Source organism: Hyla sarda, chromosome 2 (genome assembly GCF_029499605.1).
Source record: "Hyla sarda isolate aHylSar1 chromosome 2, aHylSar1.hap1, whole genome shotgun sequence".
NCBI lineage: Eukaryota > Metazoa > Chordata > Amphibia > Anura > Hylidae > Hyla > Hyla sarda.
Window position 1 is genome coordinate 2,770,469 of NC_079190.1, and position 26,539 is coordinate 2,797,007.

At 47.3% G+C, this 26,539-nt stretch overlaps 1 protein-coding gene across 1 annotated transcript; it reads right to left on the reverse strand.

Annotated features, from left to right (window-relative positions):
- Window positions 1–1,897: 1,897 nt before the first annotated feature.
- On the reverse strand, window positions 1,898–26,259 carry RSPH1 (radial spoke head component 1). The gene is made up of 9 exons (XM_056560254.1): window positions 26,046–26,259; window positions 14,478–14,591; window positions 14,296–14,401; window positions 12,838–12,928; window positions 11,302–11,437; window positions 10,991–11,062; window positions 4,586–4,706; window positions 4,260–4,445; window positions 1,898–2,048 (listed from the first exon to the last, which is right to left on the reverse strand). The coding sequence occupies exons 1-9, from the start codon at window positions 26,094–26,096 to the stop codon at window positions 2,035–2,037; spliced, it is 891 nt and encodes a 296-aa protein (XP_056416229.1). The 5' UTR covers window positions 26,097–26,259; the 3' UTR covers window positions 1,898–2,034.
- Window positions 26,260–26,539: the final 280 nt, after the last annotated feature.

Sequence of the window (26,539 nt, forward strand, 5' to 3'; positions counted from 1 at the left end):
CAGCACACTATGCAAACATTAGTTTACCTTGCAAGTTACAGTTCATATCACGTGCATACGCTACTACGCTGTTATACCGGCATTCGTTCCTGCAGCTGATAGGTCATACAAGTTACTGTAGTAGTTGTACTACATTTGTCAGCATTACGGTCACATACTAGCACTGTATGTTGACATCTGATATTCAGCCTCTACCTTTTAATCCTTTTGTCTAACGGCACGCACCATGTTATTGTTGCAGACACATCTCCAGCAAAATAATATCATGACACATAAGCGGTTGTTTTCCCAACATACCTGCCACGTCTGCAGGGGGTTGGGCTGTGCAGTTGTTGTTACTGACACGTCTTCAGAGCAAAACCATCACGACACATAGACGGTTGTATAACCGTTACACCTGCCACGTCTGCAGGGGGATACACTGCGTAGTTTTTGTTACTGATACGTCTTCAGAGCAACAACATGCTGACACATAGGTGGTTGTATACCTTTCATACCTGCCACGTCTGCAGGGGGATACACTGCGTAGTTTTTGTTACAGACACGTCTTCAGAGCAACATGATGACACATAGGTGGTTGTATACCTTTCATACCTGCCACGTCTGCAGGGGGATACACTGCGTAGTTATTGTTACTGACATGCTTTCAAAGCAATAACGTCATGACACACAGGTGGTTGCAAAAAGAACGATGGTTATGCAAGACCTGTCACATCTATAGGCACGATGGTTACGCTAAGACCTGGCATATTTATAGGCACGATGGTACACAAGACCTGTCTAGTCTACATGCACGATGGTTTACGTAAAATCTGTCACGTCTACAGGTATGATGGTTACGCAAAAAGACCTGTCATGTCTACAGGCATGATGGTGATGAAGGGATCGGTCACTCACAGCGAGACGCCACTCCTGAGACCAGTTTTGAGTCGGAAGCTTGGCAGTTTAAGGTATGGTTTAGTCTTCAGGTAAGGTGCTTATTCGAGTGTAGTTTTATTTACAGGTGATATGATGCAACAAGGTTATTATCATGAAAGGTCTGTCATGTAGTTGTTGTGTGTCATTTGCTAACTCATTCTTGCAGCTTAATAACAGGGACTGGATAACTTCATATTATGCCTGACAGGTATCTATTGGTTCCACTATTGCCATGATGTCATAGGCAAGCATGTTAAAGAGGCATTTATGAGCCAGTATGTCAGCCTGATCCTGTTTCAGTACCGGCTCGTTTATTTAGTGGGCGTGACCACCACAGCTCTTCGGTGCTAGGAATCGATTACTAGGACAGCTAGTTCGCAGATTCTGTTTTTTGTCTCACGTTAGAGGGTAAAGTGGGTTTTGTGTTAGGGTTGTGGTATTGGTTCATGATTATAAATTCTGTCATTTTCCTACTAGGTAGATTTTTTGCCCACTAAAGGCGTGACCTCCGTCGGGGTTATAGGCACAAATCTGACTACTTTGTTAAGTTTAATGTCTTTTATACAGGTATGTATGTACCGTTGTAATTACGAGCATGAGCGTGAAGCCCCGAGCACAAGTATTAAGCATATCAGGCTGTATTTGTGTGAGGGGTGTATTTTCTGCCCCCTGCATTTCTAGGTGGGGTGTTAAGGAGTTGTGGGTAGGAGGCAGGGGTATATAATGCCCCTGCACCTACTGGGGGGGCATACGGGAAGTTTTGCAGACCCCTCCCAACCCTCCCTTTTTTTCAATTTATCCATTAAAGGGTACGTATGCCCGCTAAAGGTGTGCCCTCCGTCGCGGTTATGGGCACAAATCTGACTGCTTTGTTAAGTTTAATGTCTTACATACAGGTAGGTATGTATCGTAGTAATCACGAGCACGAGTGTGAAGCCCCAAGCACAAAGATAGTAATGACCACACGGCTCAGTCTGGGGTGAACGCTGTTTATTTATGACCAGGTGGTATAGAAGCTGCTGCAGTGACTGGGGCCCCTGGGGTCTGGCTCTGACTGTTCGGGGTGATGGCGTCCATTTTGGATGAAGTAGATTCATATTCATGTTCCTCGGTATCTCAACCTGCTGCGTCTGCAAGAAAAATACATAAATTCAGTACATTTCCAAATCTGGGCGTCATCGCCTGATCGAACCCAGTGGGGACTCTACCCCCTGCTCCTGCCCCTGTCAGTGTGTAGAGCTCGCACTAATGCAAACTCACCCTCCACGGTTTTGCTGCACATTTTCTTAAATTTATTCAGCTACTGTATGTTCCAAATTTAATCAGTAAATGTTATTATATATTTTAAATTGAAATGACAAAGATTCCAGAGCCTCTGAGTGATGGAAGGACACAGATTCCAGAGCCTCTGAGTGATGGAAGGACACAGATTCCAGAGCCTCTGAGTGATGGAAGGACACAGATTCCAGAGCTTCTGAGTGATGGAATGACAAAAGTTTATATTCCAGAGTTTATAAATGATGAAATGACACAAATTCCAGAGCCTCTGAGTGCTGAAATGCCAGATTCACGAGACTCTGATTGATGGAATGACACAGAATCCAGAGCCTCTGAGTGATGGAATAATACATATTCCTGTTATGATTCGGCAGGCTGGATGTGGATCCTCTGTGTCAGCGAGGGATTGGCGTGGACTGTGTCGGTGGACCGGTTCTAAGTTGCTACTGGTTTTCACCAGAGCCCGCCGCAAAGCGGGATGGTCTTGCTGCGGCGGTAGCCACCAGGTCGTATCCACCAGCAACGGCTCAACCTCGCTGACTGCTGAGAAGGCGTGGGACAGAAGGACTAGACAGAGGCAAGGTCAGACGTAGCAGAAGGTCGAGGCAGGCGGCAAGGCTCGTAGTCAAAGAGGATAGCAGAAGATCTGGAACACAGGCTTGGGACATATACAAAACGCTTTCACTGGCACAAGGCAACAAGATCCGGCAAGGAAGTGCAGGGGAAGTGAGGTAATATACACAGGGAGCAGGTGGAAGCTAATTAGACTGATTGGGCCAGGCACCAATCACTGGTGCACTGGCCCTTTAAATCTTAGAGAGCTGGCGCGCGCGTGCCCTAGAGAGCGGAGCCGCGCGCGCCAGAACATGACAGCCGGGGACCGGGACGGATAAGTGACTTGGGATGCGATTCGCGAGCGGGCGCGTCCCTCTATACGAATCGCATCCCCGCCGGCAATGTCAGTGCAGCGCTCCCGATCAGCGGGTCTGACCGGGGCGCTGCAGAGAGAGAGACGCCGCGAGCGCTCCGGGGAGGAGCAGGGACCCGGAGCGCTCGCCGTAACAATTCCAGAGCTTCTGAGTGATGGAATGACACAGATTCCAGAGTTTCTGAGTGACGAAATGACAAAAATTCCAGAGCTTACGAGTGATTAAATGACAAAGATTCCAGAGCTTCTGAGTGATGGAATGACACAGAGTCCAGATCTTATGAGTGATGGAATGACACAGAGTCCAGATCTTATGAGTGATGGAATGACACAGAGTCCAGATCTTATGAGTGATGGAATGACACAGAGTCCAGATCTTATGAGTGATGGAATGATACAGAGTCCAGATCTTATGAGTGATGGAATGATACAGAGTCCAGATCTTATGAGTGATGGAATGACACAGAGTCCAGATCTTATGAGTGATGGAATGACACAGAGTCCAGATCTTATGAGTGATGGAATGATACAGAGTCCAGATCTTATGAGTGATGGAATGATACAGAGTCCAGATCTTATGAGTGATGGAATGATACAGAGTCCAGATCTTATGAGTGAAGGAATGATACAGAGTCCAGATCTTATGAGTGATGGAATGACACAGAGTCCAGATCTTATGAGTGATGGAATGATACAGAGTCCAGAGCCTCTGAGTCACTTTTTCCCAACCAGGGTGCCTTTAGCTGTTCAGGCATGCTGGGAGTTGTAGTTTTGCATCAGCTGGAGGCACCCTGGTTGGGAAACACTGCTCTGAGTAATAGAATCACACAGATTCCAGAGCTTCTGAGTGATGAAATGATACAGATTGGAGAGTTTCTGAGTGATGTATTGATACAGATTCCAGAGCCCCTGAGTGATGGAAGGACACAGATTCTAGAGCTTCTGAGTCATTCCAGAGATTCTGGATATGGAAACTGTGAGGCTATCCAAGGCCCTCTAATTGTAACAATCACTGACAACACAGTCATGGGCCATGACCAATGTTATCCAGTGACTGACCAATGTTATCCAGTGCAGATGTTTAGGGATTCTGTGCCACTAAAATTAACTCTTTAACATCAGTCATCTGTCTCACCTTCATCAGGCTCTCTCTCCTCGCCTCCAGCGCTGTCAGGTAACTCAGAGGCTGGTTCGGCCTCGGCAGTGACGGGTTCAGATGACTGTTCCTGAGCTGGTGCCTCGGTGGTTTCTACATTCTGGTCTCTGGGGTCTGCGGTAGTGTCCACAGGAGCGGTGTCAGATCCAATTGGTTCTCCAACCACTACAAGGAGATGAGGAGATGGTAAGGGCCTGGGAGAAGTCTGAAGGCACAGAGGATTATGTGAGCACCAACCCCAGTGTAGGGTTCTAGAGGTGTAGGTCAGAGAGGTCAATGTGTACAGATGTCTATATATACAGTACCTGGGGCTGGCGGCTGCACCACTGCTGTTGGTGACCACAGGGTCAGGCTGCTGATCTTCTCCGGATTCCACCGTGTTACGGGCACAGCCAGAGGCTCCTCCTCCTCCTCTTCCTCCTTCTCCTGTGTTATAGGCAGGACAGGTTATTTAGCTGTATGTCTCATATGATACACTGGGGGGGTCTTCTCAGTATGAAGACCCCTGGCTGGCGCAGTGGTATCACAGTAAACTCAGTGTAGGTTGAGTGCCCCCCCCAGAGCATGCACTGCCTTCTATCAACAACATGCAAAGACACTGCACACCAAGCCGGCCAGCACCTGGGGTACCGCAGAGCTGTTCAGCACAAAGGCCTCCATTACAGGGGTGTCCTTGTACGCTGGGATGGAGGAGACCCCCACTGTCCCCTGGTCGGGGGGAGTCAGCTGCTGCGGCTTTAACACAATGTGAATAATCGTTATGACTCTGATTGTGTCATAAATCACATTTATAACATATAAGAAGACAGTGGTCTTCAAACTGTGGCCCTCCAGATGTGGCAAAACTACAATTCCCAGCATGCCCGGACAGCCGTTGGCTGTCCGGGCATGCTGGGAGTTGTAGTTTTGCAACATCTGGAGGGCCACAGTTTGAAGAACCACTGATATAAGAGATAAAGCAACACTACAGCAAAGATGGAGCCAATCAGAAAACAATAAACAATGAAAACAATGAATATCCCCCTAGATTCACCTCTGAGGGCCACTGACTAAGTACACAACAATTATCCAAAAATGTGAGTTTCATCCTACTTTATTTAGTCACATCCAGAGCTGAAGGTGAGAAGAGGATAAGATATGATGTAACAGAAGAATAGTGATTGCAGCTCCGGAGGTGAGTGGAGCAGTCAGCATGTAGAGTTATATGGAGCTCAGTGGTGGAGATGTGCAGCAGACTGGAGATGAATGGTATCTGCGCTGGGTTAGTGATGTCTGACTGATCAGTGCTGGGATAGTGATGTCTGACTGATCAGTGCTGGGATAGTGATGTCTGACTGATCAGTGCTGGGATAGTGATGTCTGACTGATCAGTGCTGGGATAGTGATGTCTGACTGATCAGTGCTGGGATAGTGATGTCTGACTGATCAGTGCTGGGATAGTGATGTCTGACTGATCAGTGCTGGGATAGTGATGTCTGACTGATCTGTGCTGGGTTAGTGATGTCTGACTGATCTGCGCTGGGATAGAGATGTCTGACTGATCAGTGCTGGGATAGTGATGTCTGACTGATCAGTGCTGGGATAGTGATGTCTAACTGATCAGTGCTGGGATAGTGATGTCTGACTGATCAGTGCTGGGATAGTGATGTCTGACTGATCAGTGCTGGGATAGTGATGTCTGACTGATCTGCGCTGGGTTAGTGATGTCTGACTGATCTGCGCTGGGATAGTGATGTCTGACTGATCAGTGCTGGATTAGTGATGTCTGACTGATCTGTGCTGGGATAGTGATGTCTGACTGATCTGCGCTGGGATAGTGATGTCTGACTGATCAGTGCTGGGATAGTGATGTCTGACTGATCAGTGCTGGATTAGTGATGTCTGACTGATCTGTGCTGGGATAGTGATGTCTGACTGATCTGCGCTGGGATAGTGATGTCTGACTGATCAGTGCTGGGATAGTGATGTCTGACTGATCTGCGCCGGGATAGTGATGTCTGACTGATCTGCGCTGTGATTAGTGATGTCTGACTGATCTGCGCTGGGATAGCGATGTCTGACTGATCTCTGCTGTGATTAGTGATGTCTGACTGATCAGTGCTGGGATAGTGATGTCTGACTGATCTGCGCTGTGATAGTGATGTCTGACTGATCAGTGCTGGGATAGTGATGTCTGACTGATCAGTGCTGGGATAGTGATGTCTGACTGATCTGCGCTGGGTTAGTGATGTCTGACTGATCAGTGCTGGGATAGCGATGTCTGACTGATCAGTGCTGGGATAGTGATGTCTGACTGATCTGCGCTGTATAGTGATGTCTGACTGATCAGTGCTGGGATAGTGATGTCTGACTGATCTGCGCTGGGATAGTGATGTCTGACTGATCTGCGCCGGGATAGTGATGTCTGACTGATCTGCGCTGTGATTAGTGATGTCTGACTGATCTGCGCTGGGATAGCGATGTCTGACTGATCTGCGCTGGATTAGTGATGTCTGACTGATCAGTGCTGGGATAGTGATGTCTGACTGATCTGCGCTGTGATAGTGATGTCTGACTGATCAGTGCTGGGATAGTGATGTCTGACTGATCTGCGCTGGATTAGTGATGTCTGACTGATCAGTGCTGGGATAGTGATGTCTGACTGATCTGCGCTGTGATAGTGATGTCTGACTGATCAGTGCTGGGATAGTGATGTCTGACTGATCAGTGCTGGGATAGTGATGTCTGACTGATCAGCGCTGGGTTAGTGATGTCTGACTGATCAGTGCTGGGATAGTGATGTCTGACTGATCAGTGCTGGGATAGTGATGTCTGACTGATCTGCGCTGGATTAGTGATGTCTGACTGATCTGTGCTGGGATAGTGATGTCTGACTGATCAGTGCTGGGATAGTGATGTCTGACTGATCAGCGCTGGGTTAGTGATGTCTGACTGATCAGTGCTGGGATAGTGATGTCTGACTGATCAGTGCTGGGATAGTGATGTCTGACTGATCTGCGCTGTATAGTGATGTCTGACTGATCAATGCTGGGATAGTGATGTCTGACTGATCTGCGCTGGGATAGTGATGTCTGACTGATCTGCGCCGGGATAGTGATGTCTGACTGATCTGCGCTGTGATTAGTGATGTCTGACTGATCTGCGCTGGGATAGCGATGTCTGACTGATCTGCGCTGGATTAGTGATGTCTGACTGATCAGTGCTGGGATAGTGATGTCTGACTGATCTGCGCTGTGATAGTGATGTCTGACTGATCAGTGCTGGGATAGTGATGTCTGACTGATCTGCGCTGGATTAGTGATGTCTGACTGATCAGTGCTGGGATAGTGATGTCTGACTGATCTGCGCTGTGATAGTGATGTCTGACTGATCAGTGCTGGGATAGTGATGTCTGACTGATCAGTGCTGGGATAGTGATGTCTGACTGATCAGCGCTGGGTTAGTGATGTCTGACTGATCAGTGCTGGGATAGTGATGTCTGACTGATCTGCGCTGTATAGTGATGTCTGACTGATCAGTGCTGGGATAGTGATGTCTGACTGATCTGCGCTGGGATAGTGATGTCTGACTGATCTGCGCCGGGATAGTGATGTCTGACTGATCTGCGCTGTGATTAGTGATGTCTGACTGATCTGCGCTGGGATAGCGATGTCTGACTGATCTGCGCTGGATTAGTGATGTCTGACTGATCAGTGCTGGGATAGTGATGTCTGACTGATCTGCGCTGTGATAGTGATGTCTGACTGATCAGTGCTGGGATAGTGATGTCTGACTGATCTGCGCTGGATTAGTGATGTCTGACTGATCAGTGCTGGGATAGTGATGTCTGACTGATCTGCGCTGTGATAGTGATGTCTGACTGATCAGTGCTGGGATAGTGATGTCTGACTGATCAGTGCTGGGATAGTGATGTCTGACTGATCAGCGCTGGGTTAGTGATGTCTGACTGATCAGTGCTGGGATAGTGATGTCTGACTGATCAGTGCTGGGATAGTGATGTCTGACTGATCTGCGCTGGATTAGTGATGTCTGACTGATCTGTGCTGGGATAGTGATGTCTGACTGATCAGTGCTGGGATAGTGATGTCTGACTGATCAGCGCTGGGTTAGTGATGTCTGACTGATCAGTGCTGGGATAGTGATGTCTGACTGATCAGTGCTGGGATAGTGATGTCTGACTGATCTGCGCTGGATTAGTGATGTCTGACTGATCTGTGCTGGGATAGTGATGTCTGACTCATCTGCGCTGGGATAGTGATGTCTGACTCATCTGCGCTGGGATAGTGATGTCTGACTGATCAGTGCTGGGATAGTGATGTCTGACTGATCAGTGCTGGGATAGTGATGTCTGACTGATCAGTGCTGGGTTAGTGATGTCTGACTGATCAGTGCTGGGTTAGTGATGTCTGACTGATCAGTGCTGGGTTAGTGATGTCTGACTGATCTGCGCTGGTTAGTGATGTCTGACTGATCTGCGCTGGGATAGTGATGTCTGACTGATCAGTGCTGGAATAGTGATGTCTGACTGATCTGCGCTGTATAGTGATGTCTAACTGATCTGCGCTGTATAGTGATGTCTGACTGATCAGTGCTGGGATAGTGATGTCTGACTGATCTGCGCTGGGATAGAGATGTCTGACTGATCAGTGCTGGGATAGTGATGTCTGACTGATCTGCGCTGGGATAGTGATGTCTGACTGATCTGCGCTGGGATAGAGATGTCTGACTGATCAGTGCTGGGATAGTGATGTCCGATTGATCAGTGCTGGGATAGAGATGTCTGACTGATCTGCGCTGGGATAGAGATGTCTGACTGATCAGTGCTGGGATAGTGATTTCTGACTGATCAGTGCTGGGATAGTGATGTCTGACTGATCAGCGCTGGGATAGAGATGTCTGACTGATCAGTGCTGGGATAGTGATGTCTAACTGATCAGTGCTGGGATAGTGATGTCTGACTGATCTGCGCTGGGATAGAGATGTCTGACTGATCAGTGCTGGGATAGTGATGTCTGACTGATCTGCGCTGGGATAGTGATGTCTGACTGATCTGCGCTGGGATAGAGATGTCTGACTGATCAGTGCTGGGATAGTGATGTCCGATTGATCAGTGCTGGGATAGAGATGTCTGACTGATCTGCGCTGGGATAGAGATGTCTGACTGATCAGTGCTGGGATAGTGATTTCTGACTGATCAGTGCTGGGATAGTGATGTCTGACTGATCAGCGCTGGGATAGAGATGTCTGACTGATCAGTGCTGGGATAGTGATGTCTAACTGATCAGTGCTGGGATAGTGATGTCTGACTGATCTGCGCTGGGATAGAGATGTCTGACTGATCAGTGCTGGGATAGTGATGTCTGACTGATCTGCGCTGGGATAGTGATGTCTGACTGATCTGCGCTGGGATAGTGATGTCTGGCTGATCTGCGCTGGGATAGAGATGTCTGGCTGATCTGCGCTGGGATAGAGATGTCTGACTGATCTGCGCCGGGATAGTGATGTCTGACTGATCTGCGCTGGGATAGAGATGTCTGACTGATCTGTGCTGGGATAGTGATGTCTGACTGATCTGCGCTGTGATAGTGATGTCTGACTGATCAGTGCTGGGATAGTGATGTCTGACTGATCAGTGCTGGGATAGTGATGTCTGGCTGATCTGCAATGGGATAGTGATGTCTGACCGATTAGTGCTGGGATAGTGATGTCTGACTGATCTGCGCTGGGTTAGTGATGTCTGACTGATCTGTGCTGGGTTAGTGATGTCTGACTGATCAGTGCTGGGATAGTGATGTCTGACTGATCTGCGCTGGGATAGTGATGTCTGACTGATCAGTGCTGGGTTAGTGATGTCTGACTGATCTGCGCTGTATAGTGATGTCTGACTGATCTGCGCTGGGATAGAGATGTCTGACTGATCTGCGCTGGGATAGTAATGTCTGACTGATCTGCGCCGGGATAGAGATGTCTGACTGATCAGTGCTGGGATAGTGATGTCTGACTGATCAGTGCTGGGATAGTGATGTCTGACTGATCAGTGCTGGGATAGTGATGTCTGACTGATCAGTGCTGGGATAGTGATGTCTGACTGATCAGTGCTGGGATAGTGATGTCTGACTGATCAGTGCCGGGATAGTGATGTCTGACTGATCAGTGCTGGGATAGTGATGTCTGACTGATCTGTGCTGGGATAGTGGTGTCTGACTGATCTGTGCTGGGATAGTGATGTCTGACTGATCTGTGCTGGGATAGTGATGTCTGACTGATCAGTGCTGGGATAGTGATGTCTGACTGATCTGTGCTGGGATAGTGGTGTCTGACTGATCTGTGCTGGGATAGTGATGTCTGACTGATCAGTGCTGGGTTAGTGATGTCTGACTGATCTGCGCTGGGATAGTGATGTCTGACTGATCTGCGCTGGGATAGAGATGTCTGACTGATCAGTGCTGGGATAGTGATGTCTGACTGATCTGCGCTGTATAGTGATGTCTAACTGATCAGTGCTGGATTAGTGATGTCTGACTGATCTGCGCTGGGATAGAGATGTCTGACTGATCAGTGCTGGGATAGTGATGTCTGACTGATCAGTGCTGGGATAGAGATGTCTGACTGATCTGTGCTGGATTAGTGATGTCTGACTGATCTGCGCTGTATAGGGATGTCTGACTGATCAGTGCTGGATTAGTGATGTCTGACTGATCTGCGCTCACCTGCTCCACCTGCACATATGATCCGTGCTGCTCACATCCGATGTCAAACACGTATTTCCCAGGACCCAGGATCTGCGGAGAAGAGAAGGAGATCAGTGAAGAGGGAGGTGACTCCAGTGGATGATAACTCAGAACTGCTTACACAGCTGACGTTTGTTACACTGTATCAGTTCAGGTAAGGAGTCCAGGTGAGCTCTGCCGGTGTGTCTGCCTGCACACATACATTGTAACAAACCCTCATCTGTGACACAGTATTAAGTCTATACATGGACATAAACAAGAACTGACAGCAAGCAGAGCTCTTCACTCACTGTGTTATTGGAGAACTTCCCCAGGTAGCGGTGGTTGTGATGGACCAGCTCCCCGGCCCCGTCCTGTTTGCCGTTCACCCAGGTACCGATGTATTTGGATCCGGTGTCAGCGTAAGTGTAGAGCCCCTGCCCGTGCCTGGAGGAGAGACGAGAGATATATCATTAAGAGAGCGCCCCCTGATGGCGGAGGATGTGAGTGACCCCTCACTGAGAGAGCGCCCCCTGATGGTGGAGGATGTGAGTGACCCATCATTAAGAGAGCGCCCCCTGATGGTGGAGGATGTGAGTGACCCATCATTAAGAGAGTGCCCCCTGATGGTGGAGGATGTGAGTGACCCCTCACTAAGAGAGCGCCCCCTGATGGTGGAGGATGTGAGTGACCTCTCACTAAGAGAGCGCCCCCTGATGGTGGAGGATGTGAGTGAACCATCATTAAGAGAGTGCCCCCTGATGGTGGAGGATGTGAGTGACCCCTCACTAAGAGAGCGCCCCCTGATGGTGGAGGATGTGAGTGACCTCTCACTGAGAGAGCGCCCCCTGATGGCGGAGGATGTGAGTGACCCCTGATGGTGGAGGATGTGAGTGACCCCTCACTGAGAGAGCGCCCCCTGATGGCGGAGGATGTGAGTGACCCCTGATGGTGGAGGATGTGAGTGACCCCTCACTGAGAGAGCGCCTCCTAATGGTGGAGGATGTGAGTGACCCCTCATTGAGACAGCGCCCCCTGATGGTGGAGGATGTGAGTGACCCCTCACTGAGAGAGCGCCCCCTGATGGTGGAGGATGTGAGTGACTCATCACTGAGAGAGCGCCCCCAGATGGTGGAGGATGTGAGTGACCCTTCACTGAGACAGCGCCCCCCTGATGGCGGAGGATGTGAGTGACCCCTCACTGAGAGAGCGCCCCCTGATGGTGGAGGATGTGAGTGACCCCTCACTGAGACAGCACCCCCTGATGGTGGAGGATGTGAGTGACCCATCATTAAGACAGCGCCCCCTGATGGTGGAGGATGTGAGTGACCCCTCACTGAGACAGCACCCCCTGATGGCGGAGGATGTGAATGACCCCTCACTGAGAGAGCGCCCCCTGATGGTGGAGGATGTGAGTGACCCCTCACTGAGAGAGCGCCCACTGATGGCGGAGGATGTGAGTGACCCCTCACTGAGAGAGCGCCCCTGATGGTGGAGGATGTGAGTGACCCCTCACTGAGTGAGCGCCCCCTGATGGTGGAGGATGTGAGTGACCCCTCACTGAGAGAGGGCCCCCTGATGGTGGAGGATGTGAGTGACCCCTCACTGAGAGAGGGCCCCCTGATGGCGGAGGATGTGAGTGACCAATCACTGAGAGAGCGCCCCCTGATGGTGGAGGATGTGAGTGACCCCTCACTGAGAGAGCGCCTCCTGATGGCGGAGGATGTGAGTGACCCCTCACTAAGAGAGCGCCCCCTGATGGTGGAGGATGTGAGAGACCCCTTATAATGCTGTTTTCCCTTCCCCCAGACCTGAGCTCTGTTCATCCTGTAAGTAACACTCAGTACCTCTGATGGCCGAACCAGTCCCCGCTGTACGCGTCCCCGTTGGTGTAGGTGTAGACCCCCTGGCCTTGTCTCTGGTCGTCCACCCAGTCACCTGGAGCCGAACACAAGAGAAGAAGAGTTAGTGCCGGAAGAGAACCTGCAGAGCATCACAGTATGACTCGTTACAATGTATCATTTCCACTCGTCACAATGTATCATCCTACAAGTTACAATGTATCATCCTAAACGTTACAATGTATCCTCTCCACACGTTACAATGTATCATCTCCACACGTTACAATGTATAATCTCTACACGTTACAATGTATCATCTCCACACGTTACAATGTATAATCTCTACACGTTACAATGTATCATCTCCACACGTTACAATGTATCATCCTACACGTTACAATGTATCATCTCCACACGTTACAATGTATCATCTCCACAAGTTACAATGTATCATCTCTACACGTTACAATGTATCATCTCTACACGTTACAATGTATCATCTCTACACGTTACAATGTATCATCTCCACACGTTACAATGTATCATCTCTACACGTTACAATGTATCATCCTACACGTTACAATGTATCATCTCCACACGTTACAATGTATCATCTCCACACGTTACAATGTATCATCTCTACACGTTACAATGTATCACCTCCACACGTTACAATGTATCATCTCTACACGTTACAATGTATCATCTCTACACGTTACAATGTATCATCTCCACAAGTTACAATGTATCATCCTACACGTTACAATGTATCATCTCTACACGTTACAATGTATCATCTCCACACGTTACAATGTATCATCTCCACACGTTACAATGTATCATCTCCACACGTTACAATGTATCATCTCCACACGTTACAATCCTCCCACCAGCAGGGGGCAGTGTGTGTCGCATTAATTATGAGACTCCCATAATCCAATCGGTCGTCCTCAAATCCGGAACAGAACCTGGATTCATCAATAAGGACGACCTGTAAGAGTCCAGGATTCTCTTTTATGACATCATTGTACACGATGACCATGTGGCTGCTGTCATTGGACAGACAAGTAATGGGGGCGGTGACATCACCACCACTCCTCCTCTCCTCTTCTTACAGTTTATTTAGAGCAGTGGTCTTCAACCTGCGGACCTCCAGATGTTGCAAAACTACAACTCCCAGCATGCCCGGACAGCCGTTGGCTGTCCGGGCATGCTGGGAGTTGTAGTTTTGCAACATCTGGAGGTCCGCAGGTTGAAGACCACTGATTTAGAGCGATCCATCAAAACACCCCCCTGCTTCACTGGTCCAATGGGGTCACCTCGATATAATGTCTTGCTTGGTAGAGTCATGTCACCGATTCCTCACCAAGAGGTTCACTGCTGATAAGTAGCCTCTGAGAGTGTCTTTATCTGTTCTGTATAAATTAGTGGGACGTTTTGTTGTATTCTCACCACATACGTTACCTTCATATTTGGAGCCGTCTGGATACATGAAGGTCCCGACCCCGTGTTTGCGGTTCTGGTAATATTCCCCTATGTAACGTGCGCCATTCTTGAAGCGATACGTCCCCTGTGGAGGGAAAATCATTTTTGTGACTTATGGCCAATGATGTTATCTCTGGTGATTTTAGGGTTAATGTGGTCACCTGGCCGTGCCGCCGCCCGCTCTCATACATCCCATCGTACGTTTCTCCGTTCGGGAGTCGTGCTTTGCCTTGTCCATGTCTTTCTCCGGCTTCATTCCTCTCACCGTCATATTCCTGAGGGAAGAAAGGGGGAGTCACTGAGTCCTGACCACTGCTCCATGATTCTATACTGAGTCCTGACCACTGCTCCCTGATTATATACTGAGTCCTGACCACTGCTCCATGATTCTATAATGAGTCCTGACCACTGCTCCATGATTCTATACTGAGTCCTGACCACTGCCCCATGATTCTATACTGAGTCCTGACCACTGCTCCATGATTCTATAATGAGTCCTGACCACTGCCCCATGATTCTATACTGAGTCCTGACCACTGCTCCATGATTCTATACTGAGTCCTGACCACTGCTCCATGATTCTATACTGAGTCCTGACCACTGCTCCATGATTCTATAATGAGTCCTGACCACTGCTCCATGATTCTATACTGAGTCCTGACCACTGCTCCATGATTCTATACTGAGTCCTGACCACTGCTCCATGATTCTATAATGAGTCCTGACCACTGCTCCATGATTCTATACTGAGTCCTGACCACTGCTCCATGATTCTATACTGAGTCCTGACCACTGCCCCATGATTCTATAATGAGTCCTGACCACTGCTCCATGATTCTATACTGAGTCCTGACCACTGCTCCATGATTCTATACTGAGTCCTGACCACTGATCCATGATTTTATACTGAGTCCTGACCACTGCGCCATGATTCTATACTGAGTCCTGACCACTGCTCCATGATTCTATACTGAGTCCTGACCACTGCTCCATGATTCTATAATGAGTCCTGACCACTGCTCCATGAGTATATACCGAGTCCTGACCACTGCTCCATGATTCTATACTGAGTCCTGACCACTGCTCCATGATTCTATACCGAGTCCTGACCACTGCTCCATGATTCTATACCGAGTCCTGACCACTGCTCCATGATTCTATACTGAGTCCTGACCACTGCTCCATGATTCTATACGGAGTCCTGACCACTGCTCCATGATTCTATACTGAGTCCTGACCACTGCTCCATGATTCTATACTGAGTCCTGACCACTGCTCCATGATTCTATACTGAGTCCTGACCACTGCTCCATGATTCTATACTGAGTCCTGACCACTGCTCCATGATTCTATACTGAGTCCTGACCACTGCTCCATGATTCTATACTGAGTCCTGACCACTGCTCCATGATTCTATACTGAGTCCTGACCACTGCTCCATGATTCTATACTGAGTCCTGACCACTGCTCCATGATTCTATACTGAGTCCTGACCACTGCTCCATGATTCTATACGGAGTCCTGACCACTGCTCCATGATTCTATACGGAGTCCTGAGCACTGCTCCATGATTCTATACTGAGTCCTGACCACTGCTCCATGATTCTATACTGAGTCCTGACCACTGCTCCATGATTCTATACTGAGTCCTGACCACTGCTCCATGATTCTATACTGAGTCCTGACCACTGCTCCATGATTCTATACTGAGTCCTGACCACTGCTCCATGATTCTATACTGAGTCCTGACCACTGCTCCATGATTCTATACTGAGTCCTGACCACTGCTCCATGATTCTATACTGAGTCCTGACCACTGCTCCATGATTCTATACTGAGTCCTGACCACTGCTCCATGATTCTATACGGAGTCCTGACCACTGCTCCATGATTCTATAATGAGTCCTGACCACTGCTCCATGAGTATATACTGAGTCCTGACCACTGCTCCATGATTCTATACTGAGTCCTGACCACTGCTCCATGATTCTATACAGAGTCCTGACCACTGCTCCATGATTCTATACTGAGTCCTGACCACTGCTCCATGATTCTATACTGAGTCCTGACCACTGCTCCATGATTCTATACTGAGTCCTGACCACTGCTCCATGATTCTATACTGAGTCCTGACCACTGCTCCATGATTCTATACTGAGTCCTGACCACTGCTCCATGATTCTATATGGAGTCCTGACCACTGCTCCATGATTCTATACTGAGTCCTGACCACTGCTCCATGATTCTATACTGAGTCCTGACCACTGCTCCATGATTTTATACTGAGTCCTGACCACTGCTCCATGATTCTATACTGAGTCCTGACCACTGCTCCATGATTCTATACTGAGTCCTGACCACTGCTCCATGATTCTATACTGAGTCCTGACCACTGCTCCATGATTCTATACTGAGTCCTGACCACTGCGCCATGATTCTATACTGAGTCCTGACCACTGCTCCATGATTCTATACTGAGTCCTGACCACTGCTCCATGATTCTATACTGAGTCCTGACCACTGCTCCATGATTCTATACTGAGTCCTGACCACTGCCCCATGATTCTATACTGAGTCCTGACCACTGCCCCATGATTCTATACTGAGTCCTGACCACTGCTCCATGATTCTATACTGAGTCCTGACCACTGCTCCATGATTCTATACTGAGTCCTGACCACTGCCCCATGATTCTATACTGAGTCCTGACCACTGCCCCATGATTCTATAATGAGTCCTGACCACTGCTCCATGATTCTATACTGAGTCCTGACCACTGCTCCATGATTCTATACTGAGTCCTGACCACTGCTCCATGATTCTATACTGAGTCCTGACCACTGCGCCATGATTCTATACTGAGTCCTGACCACTGCTCCATGATACTATACGGAGTCCTGACCACTGCTCCATGATTATATACTGAGTCCTGACCACTGCCCCATGATTCTATACTGAGTCCTGACCACTGCCCCATGATTCTATACTGAGTCCTGACCACTGCTCCATGATTCTATACTGAGTCCTGACCACTGCTCCATGATTCTATACTGAGTCCTGACCACTGCTCCATGATTCTATACTGAGTCCTGACCACTGCTCCATGATTCTATAATGAGTCCTGACCACTGCTCCATGATTCTATACTGAGTCCTGACCACTGCTCCATGATTCTATACTGAGTCCTGACCACTGCTCCATGATTCTATACTGAGTCCTGACCACTGCTCCATGATTCTATACGGAGTCCTGACCACTGCTCCATGATTCTATACTGAGTCCTGACCACTGCTCCATGATTCTATACTGAGTCCTTACCACTGCTCCATGATTCTATACTGAGTCCTGACCACTGCTCCATGATTCTATACTGAGTCCTGACCACTGCTCCATGATTCTATACTGAGTCCTGACCACTGCTCCATGATTCTATACTGAGTCCTGACCACTGCTCCATGATTCTATACTGAGTCCTGACCACTGCTCCATGATTCTATACTGAGTCCTGACCACTGCTCCATGATTCTATACGGAGTCCTGACCACTGCTCCATGATTCTATACTGAGTCCTGACCACTGCTCCATGATTCTATACTGAGTCCTGACCACTGCTCCATGATTCTATACTGAGTCCTGACCAGTGCCCCATGATTCTATACTGAGTCCTGACCACTGCTCCATGAATCTATACTGAGTCCTGACCACTGCTCCATGAATCTATACTGAGTCCTGACCACTGCTCCATGATTCTATACTGAGTCCTGACCACTGCTCCATGATTCTATACTGAGTCCTGACCACTGCTCCATGATTCTATACTGAGTCCTGACCACTGCTCCATGATTCTATACGGAGTCCTGACCACTGCTCCATGATTCTATAATGAGTCCTGACCACTGCTCCATGAGTATATACTGAGTCCTGACCACTGCTCCATGATTCTATACTGAGTCCTGACCACTGCTCCATGATTCTATACAGAGTCCTGACCACTGCTCCATGATTCTATACTGAGTCCTGACCACTGCTCCATGATTCTATACTGAGTCCTGACCACTGCTCCATGATTCTATACTGAGTCCTGACCACTGCTCCATGATTCTATACTGAGTCCTGACCACTGCTCCATGATTCTATACTGAGTCCTGACCACTGCCCCATGATTCTATACTGAGTCCTGACCACTGCCCCATGATTCTATACTGAGTCCTGACCACTGCTCCATGATTCTATACTGAGTCCTGACCACTGCTCCATGATTCTATAATGAGTCCTGACCACTGCCCCATGATTCTATACTGAGTCCTGACCACTGCTCCATGATTCTATACTGAGTCCTGACCACTGCTCCATGATTCTATACTGAGTCCTGACCACTGCTCCATGATTCTATACTGAGTCCTGACCACTGCTCCATGATTCTATACTGAGTCCTGACCACTGCTCCATGATTCTATACTGAGTCCTGACCACTGCTCCATGATTCTATACTGAGTCCTGACCACTGCTCCATGATTCTATACTGAGTCCTGACCACTGCTCCATGATTCTATACTGAGTCCTGACCACTGCCCCATGATTCTATACTGAGTCCTGACCACTGCCCCATGATTCTATACTGAGTCCTGACCACTGCTCCATGATTCTATACTGAGTCCTGACCACTGCTCCATGAGTATATACTGAGTCCTGACCACTGCCCCATGATTCTATACTGAGTCCTGACCACTGCCCCATGATTCTATACGGAGTCCTGACCACTGCCCCATGATTCTATACTGAGTCCTGACCACTGCTCCATGATTCTATACTGAGTCCTGACCACTGCTCCATGATACTATACGGAGTCCTGACCACTGCTCCATGATTCTATACTGAGTCCTGACCACTGCCCCATGATTCTATACTGAGTCCTGACCACTGCCCCATGATTCTATACTGAGTCCTGACCACTGCTCCATGATTCTATACTGAGTCCTGACCACTGCTCCATGATTCTATACTGAGTCCTGACCACTGCTCCATGATTCTATACTGAGTCCTGACCACTGCTCCATGATTCTATAATGAGTCCTGACCACTGCTCCATGAGTATATACTGAGTCCTGACCACTGCTCCATGATTCTATACTGAGTCCTGACCACTGCTCCATGATTCTATACTGAGTCCTGACCACTGCTCCATGATTCTATACGGAGTCCTGACCACTGCTCCATGATTCTATACTGAGTCCTGACCACTGCTCCATGATTCTATACTGAGTCCTGACCACTGCTCCATGATTCTATACTGAGTCCTGACCACTGCTCCATGATTCTATACGGAGTCCTGACCACTGCTCCATGATTCTATACTGAGTCCTGACCACTGCTCCATGATTCTATACTGAGTCCTGACCACTGCTCCATGATTCTATCTTGAGTCCTGACCACTGCTCCATGATTCTATACTGAGTCCTGACCACTGCTCCATGATTCTATACTGAGTCCTGACCACTGCTCCATGATTCTATAATGAGTCCTGACCACTGCTCCATGATTCTATACTGAGTCCTGACCACTGCTCCATGATTCTATACTGAGTCCTGACCACTGCTCCATGATTCTATACTGAGTCCTGACCACTGCTCCATGATTCTATACTGAGTCCTGACCACTGCTCCATGATTCTATACTGAGTCCTGACCACTGCTCCATGATTCTATACTGAGTCCTGACCACTGCTCCATGATTCTATACTGAGTCCTGACCACTGCTCCATGATTCTATACTGAGTCCTGACCACTGCCCCATGATTCTATACTGAGTCCTGACCACTGCTCCATGATTCTATACTGAGTCCTGACCACTGCTCCATGATTCTATACTGAGTCCTGACCACTGCTCCATGATTCTATACTGAGTCCTGACCACTGCTCCATGATTATACACTGAGTCCTGACCACTGCTCCATGATTCTATACTGAGTCCTGACCACTGCTCCCTGATTATATACTGAGTCCTGACCACTGCTCCATGATTCTATACTGAGTCCTGACCACTGCTCCATGATTATACACTGAGTCCTGACCACTGCCCCATGATTTTATTTCCATCATTTACACTTTCAAAATAACAGAAAACAAAAAAAATGGCGTCTGCAAAAGTTTGTGCCCCCTGCAGAGTTAATACCTTTGGTAAGTATCACAGCTTGTAAATGCTTTTTGTAGCAGCCAAGAGTCTTTCAATTCTTGTTTGAGGTATCTTTGCCCATTCTTCCTTACAAAAGTCTTCCAGTTCTTTGAGATTTCTGGGCTGTCTGTCACGCACTGCTCTTTTAAAGGGGTTGTGCGCTGCCCTTACTTTGGGAGCTCCGCTCACAGCGTCCGGAAGTTCATTTCTCCGAATGCTGTGTGCGGGCTTCCGTGTTCGCGGCCGCCGGGAATGATGTTACGCCCGGCACATCGTGACGTCTCGCCCGCCCCCTCAACGAAAGTCTATGGGAGGGGGCGCGACCGCTGTCATGGAGCTCCGAAAGTAAGGGCAGCGCACAACCCCTTTAAGGTCTATCCATAGATTTTCAATGATGTTGAGGTCAGGAGATTGTGAAGACCATGGCAAAACCTTCAGTTTACGCCTCTTGATGTAATCCCCCGTGGATTTCGAGGTGTGTTTAGGATCATTATCCATTTGTAGAAGCCATCCTCTCTTTAACTTCAGCTTTTTCACAGATGGCATCAAGTTAGCATCCAAAATTTGCAGAAATTTTATTGAATCCATTTTTCCTTCTACTCGTGAGATGTTCCCTGTGCCACTGGCTGCAATACAACCCCAAAGCATGATTGATCCACCCCCATGCTTAACAGTTGGACAGAGGTTCTTTTCATTAAATTCTGTTCCCCTTCTTCTCCAAACGTACCTTTGCTCATTCCGGCCAAAAAGTTCAATTTTAACCTCATCGGTCCACAGAACTTGTTTCCAAAATGCATCAGGCTTGTCTATATGTTCATTTGCAAAGTTCAAACGCTGATTTTTGTTGTGAGGACGTAGAAGAGGTTTTCTTCTGATGACTCTTCCATGAAGACCATATTTGTACAAGTATCTCTTTATAGTGGAATAGTGGACCACAACTCCAGTGTCTGCCAGATCTTTCTGGAGGGATTGTGCAGTCAAACGTGGGTTTTGAATTGTTTTTCTCACATTCCTGCGAGCTGTTCTGTCTGATATTTTTCTTGGTCTTCCAGATCTTGCTTTAACTTCCACTGTTACTGATGACTGCCATTTCTTAATTACATTCCGAACAGAGGATATTGACATCTGAAAACATTTTTCTATCTTCTTATAGCCTTCTCCAGCTTTGTGAGCGTCAACTATTTTCAGTCTCAGATTTCTAGACAACTGCTTAGAAGAACCCATGGTGCTGATTGTTGGGGCAAGGTCAGATGAGTCTGGGCATTTATAACCTTTGAGATGACATCACGTGGTCTTCCCAGATGATGATTGAGAACAATCCATGACACTGGCAGGTCTCAGCTTTGTAAAGGGCGCAGTGCATGCTATAAATTCTGCAGGGTGCCCAAACTTTTGCAGACGCCATTTTTTTGTTTTCTATTATTTTGAAAGTGTAAATGATGGAAATAAAATGTAACTTTTGGTGACATATTATAAGAATGTCTAATCTGTAATTTGATCCTTTTGGAGATTCTTCCATCTTTCTTTGGCTTCTTTATGCACATTAATACTAATTGTTACCTGGGGTGCCCAAACATTAGATCTGTATATACACCTGCTGTATACTCCTCTATATACACCCCCTGTATACTCCTCTATACACCCCCTGTATACTCCTCTATATACACAGCCCCTCTATACTCCTCTATATACCCCCCCTGTATACTCCTCTATATACACAGCCCCTGTATACTCCTCTATATACACCCCCTGTATACTCCTCTATACACCCCCTGTATACTCCTCTATATACACAGCCCCTGTATATTCCTCTATATACCCCCCCTGTATACACGTCTATATACCCCCCCTGTATACTCCTCTATATACACCTCCAGTATACTCCTCTATATACACCCCCTGTATACTCCTCTATATACACCCTCCTGTATACTCCTCTATATATACCCTCCTGTATACACCTCCTGTATACTCCTCTATATACACCTCCTGTATACTCCTCTATATACACCCTCCTGTATACTCCTCTATATACACCCTCTGTATACACCTCTATATACACCTCCTGTATACTCCTCTATATACACCCCCTGTATACTCCTCTATATACACCCCCTGTATACTCCTCTATATACACCCCCTGTATACTCCTCTATATACACCCCCTGTATACTCCTCTATATACACCTCCTGTATACTCCTCTATATACACCCCTGTATACTCCTCTATATACACCCTCCTGTATACTCCTCTATATACACCCTCCTGTATACTCCTCTATATACACCTCCTGTATACTCCTCTATATACACCCCCTGTATACATCTCCTGTATACTCCTCTATATACACCTCCTGTATACTCCTCTATATACACCTCCTGTATACTCCTCTATATACACCCCCTGTATACTCCTCTATATACACCCCCTGTATACTCCTCTATATACACCCCCTGTATACTCCTTTATATATACCCCCTGTATACTCCTCTATATACACCCCCTGTATACTCCTCTATATACACCCCCTGTATACTCCTCTATATACACCCCCTGTATACTCCTCTATATACACCCCCTGTATACTCCTCTATATACACCCCCTGTATCCTCCTCTATATACACCCCCTGTATACTCCTCTATATACCCCCCTGTATCCTCCTCTATATACACAGCCCCTGTATACTCCTCTATATACACCTCCTGTATACTCCTCTATATACACCTCCTGTATACTCCTCTATATATACCTCCTGTATACTCCTCTATATACACCCCCTGTATACTCCTCTATATACACCCCCTGTATACTCCTCTATATACACCCCTGTATACTCCTCTATATACACCCTCCTGTATACTCCTCTATATACACCCTCCTGTATACTCCTCTATATACACCCCCTGTATACTCCTCTATATACACCCTCCTGTATACTCCTCTATATACCCCCCTGTATACTCCTCTATATAAACCTCCTGTATACTCCTCTATATACACCCCCTGTATACTCCTCTATATACACCCCCTGTATACTCCTCTATATACACCCCCTGTATCCTCCTCTATCTACACCCCTGTATCCTCCTCTATATACACCCCCTGTATCCTCCTCTATATACACCCCCTGTATACTCCTCTATATACCCCCCTGTATCCTCCTCTATATACACAGCCCCTGTATACTCCTCTATATACACCTCCTGTATACTCCTCTATATACACCTCCTGTATACTCCTCTATATATACCTCCTGTATACTCCTCTATATACACCCCCTGTATACTCCTCTATATACACCCCTGTATACTCCTCTATATACACCCTCCTGTATACTCCTCTATATACACCCTCCTGTATACTCCTCTATATACACCCCCTGTATACTCCTCTATATACACCCCTGTATACTCCTCTATATACACCCTCCTGTATACTCCTCTATATATACCTCCTGTATACTCCTCTATATACACCCCCTGTATACTCCTCTATATACACCCCTGTATACTCCTCTATATACACCCTCCTGTATACTCCTCTATATACACCCTCCTGTATACTCCTCTATATACACCCCCTGTATACTCCTCTATATACACCCCTGTATACTCCTCTATATACACCCTCCTGTATACTCCTCTATATACCCCCCTGTATACTCCTCTATATAAACCTCCTGTATACTCCTCTATATACACCCCCTGTATACTCCTCTATATACACCCTCCTGTATACTCCTCTATATACACCCTCCTGTATACTCCTCTATATACACCCCCTGTATACTCCTCTATATACACCCCTGTATACTCCTCTATATACACCCTCCTGTATACTCCTCTATATACCCCCCTGTATACTCCTCTATATAAACCTCCTGTATACTCCTCTATATACACCCCCTGTATACTCCTCTATATACACCCTCCTGTATACTCCTCTATATACACCCTCCTGTATACTCCTCTATATACACCCCCTGTATACTCCTCTATATACACCCTCCTGTATACTCCTCTATATACACCCTCCTGTATACTCCTCTATATACACCTCCTGTATACTCCTCTATATACACCCTCCTGTATACTCCTCTATAAACACCCCCTGTATACTCCTCTATATACACCCTCCTGTATACTCCTCTATATACACCCTCCTGTATACTCCTCTATATACACCCTCCTGTATACTCCTCTATATACACCCCCTGTATACTCCTCTATATACACCTCCTGTATACTCCTCTATATACACCCTCCTGTATACTCCTCTATATACACCCCTGTATACTCCTCTATATACACCTCCTGTATACTCCTCTACATACACCTCCTGTATACTCCTCTATATACACCCCCTGTATACTCCTCTATATACACCCTCCTGTATACTCCTCTATATACACCCCCTGTATACTCCTTTATATACACGCTCCTGTATACTCCTCTATATACACCCCTGTATACTCCTCTATATACACCCTCCTGTATACTCCTCTATATACACCCTCCTGTATACTCCTCTATATACACCCCCTGTATACTCCTCTATATACACCTCCTGTATACTCCTCTATATACACCCTCCTGTATACTCCTCTATATACACCCCCTGTATACTCCTCTATATACACCTCCTGTATACTCCTCTATATACACCCCCTGCATACTCCTCTATATACACCCTCCTGTATACTCCTCTATATACACCCTCCTGTATACTCTTCTATATACACCTCCTGTATACTCCTCTATATACACCTCCTGTATACTCCTCTATATACACCCCCTGTATACTCCTCTATATACACCCTCCTGTATACTCCTCTACATACACCTCCTGTATACTCCTCTATATACACCCCCTGCATACTCCTCTATATACACCCTCCTGTATACTCCTCTATATACACCCTCCTGTATACTCTTCTATATACACCTCCTGTATACTCCTCTATATACACCTCCTGTATACTCCTCTATATACACCCCCTGTATACTCCTCTATATACACCCTCCTGTATACTCCTCTATATACACCCCCTGTATACTCCTCTATATACACCTCCTGTATACTCCTCTATATACACCTCCTGTATACTCCTCTATATACACCTCCTGTATACTCCTCTATATACACCCCCTGTATACTCCTCTATATACACCCTCCTGTATACTCTTCTATATACACCCCCTGTATACTCCTTTATATACACCCCCTGTATACTCCTCTATATACCCCCCTGTATACTCCTCTATATACACCCTCCTGTATACTCTTCTATATACACCTCCTGTATACTCCTCTATATACACCCCCTGTATACTCCTCTATATACACCTCCTGTATACTCCTCTATATACACCCCCTGTATACTCCTCTATATACACCCTCCTGTATACTCCTCTATATACACGCTCCTGTATACTCCTCTATATACACCCCCCGTATACTCCTCTATATACACCCCCTGTATACTCCTCTATATACACCCTCCTGTATACTCCTCTATATACACCCTCCTGTATACTCTCCCCCCGGTTTCTCACCCCCAGATCGGGTTCAGCTTCTTCCTCGAAGTCGGATCCGAGGTCAGACATGTCTGTGTCCTGTACCGGGGCCGCTCGGGTGTAGACGCCGGATCTACCGCACGATCTCCGCTCTCCTTCTTGTATCCGCCGCTTCCTGTTACCATAGAGACGCGTCCTCAGTCTCCATAGTGACCAGTCCCGCCCAACAGCTGCTGCTGGTTACCGTGGTAAAATGTCACATGACCCACACAGGAGAAGAAGGCGGCCATCTTTATACCGGGCAGAAGAAACGTTCCCACTTCCTGTGACAACCCCTCGTGTGTCACAGTCTTTACTGTCCCCTTATACCTTCTTTGTGTGTCACAGTCATTACTGTCCCCTTATCCCGCCTCATTTATCACAGCCATAAGTGTCCTTTTATCTCTCCCATGTCTGTCATTACAGTCCCCTCAGTTTCCCTATGTGTCACACTTATTACTGCCCCCTTATTTCTTTTTTCCTGTGTCACATTC

Bases quoted from the DNA above. Each gene is read 5' to 3' on its own strand.
- RSPH1 (XM_056560254.1), bottom strand. From the start codon at position 26,096: ATGTCTGACCTCGGATCCGACTTCGAGGAAGAAGCTGAACCCGATCTG. The intron at 14,402-14,477 runs GTGACCACATTA...TTCCCTCCACAG, and splicing joins GCGGGCGGCGGCACGGCCAG to GGGACGTATCGCTTCAAGAA. The intron at 11,438-12,837 runs GTACTGAGTGTT...TCTCTCCTCCAG, and splicing joins GACTGGTTCGGCCATCAGAG to GCACGGGCAGGGGCTCTACA.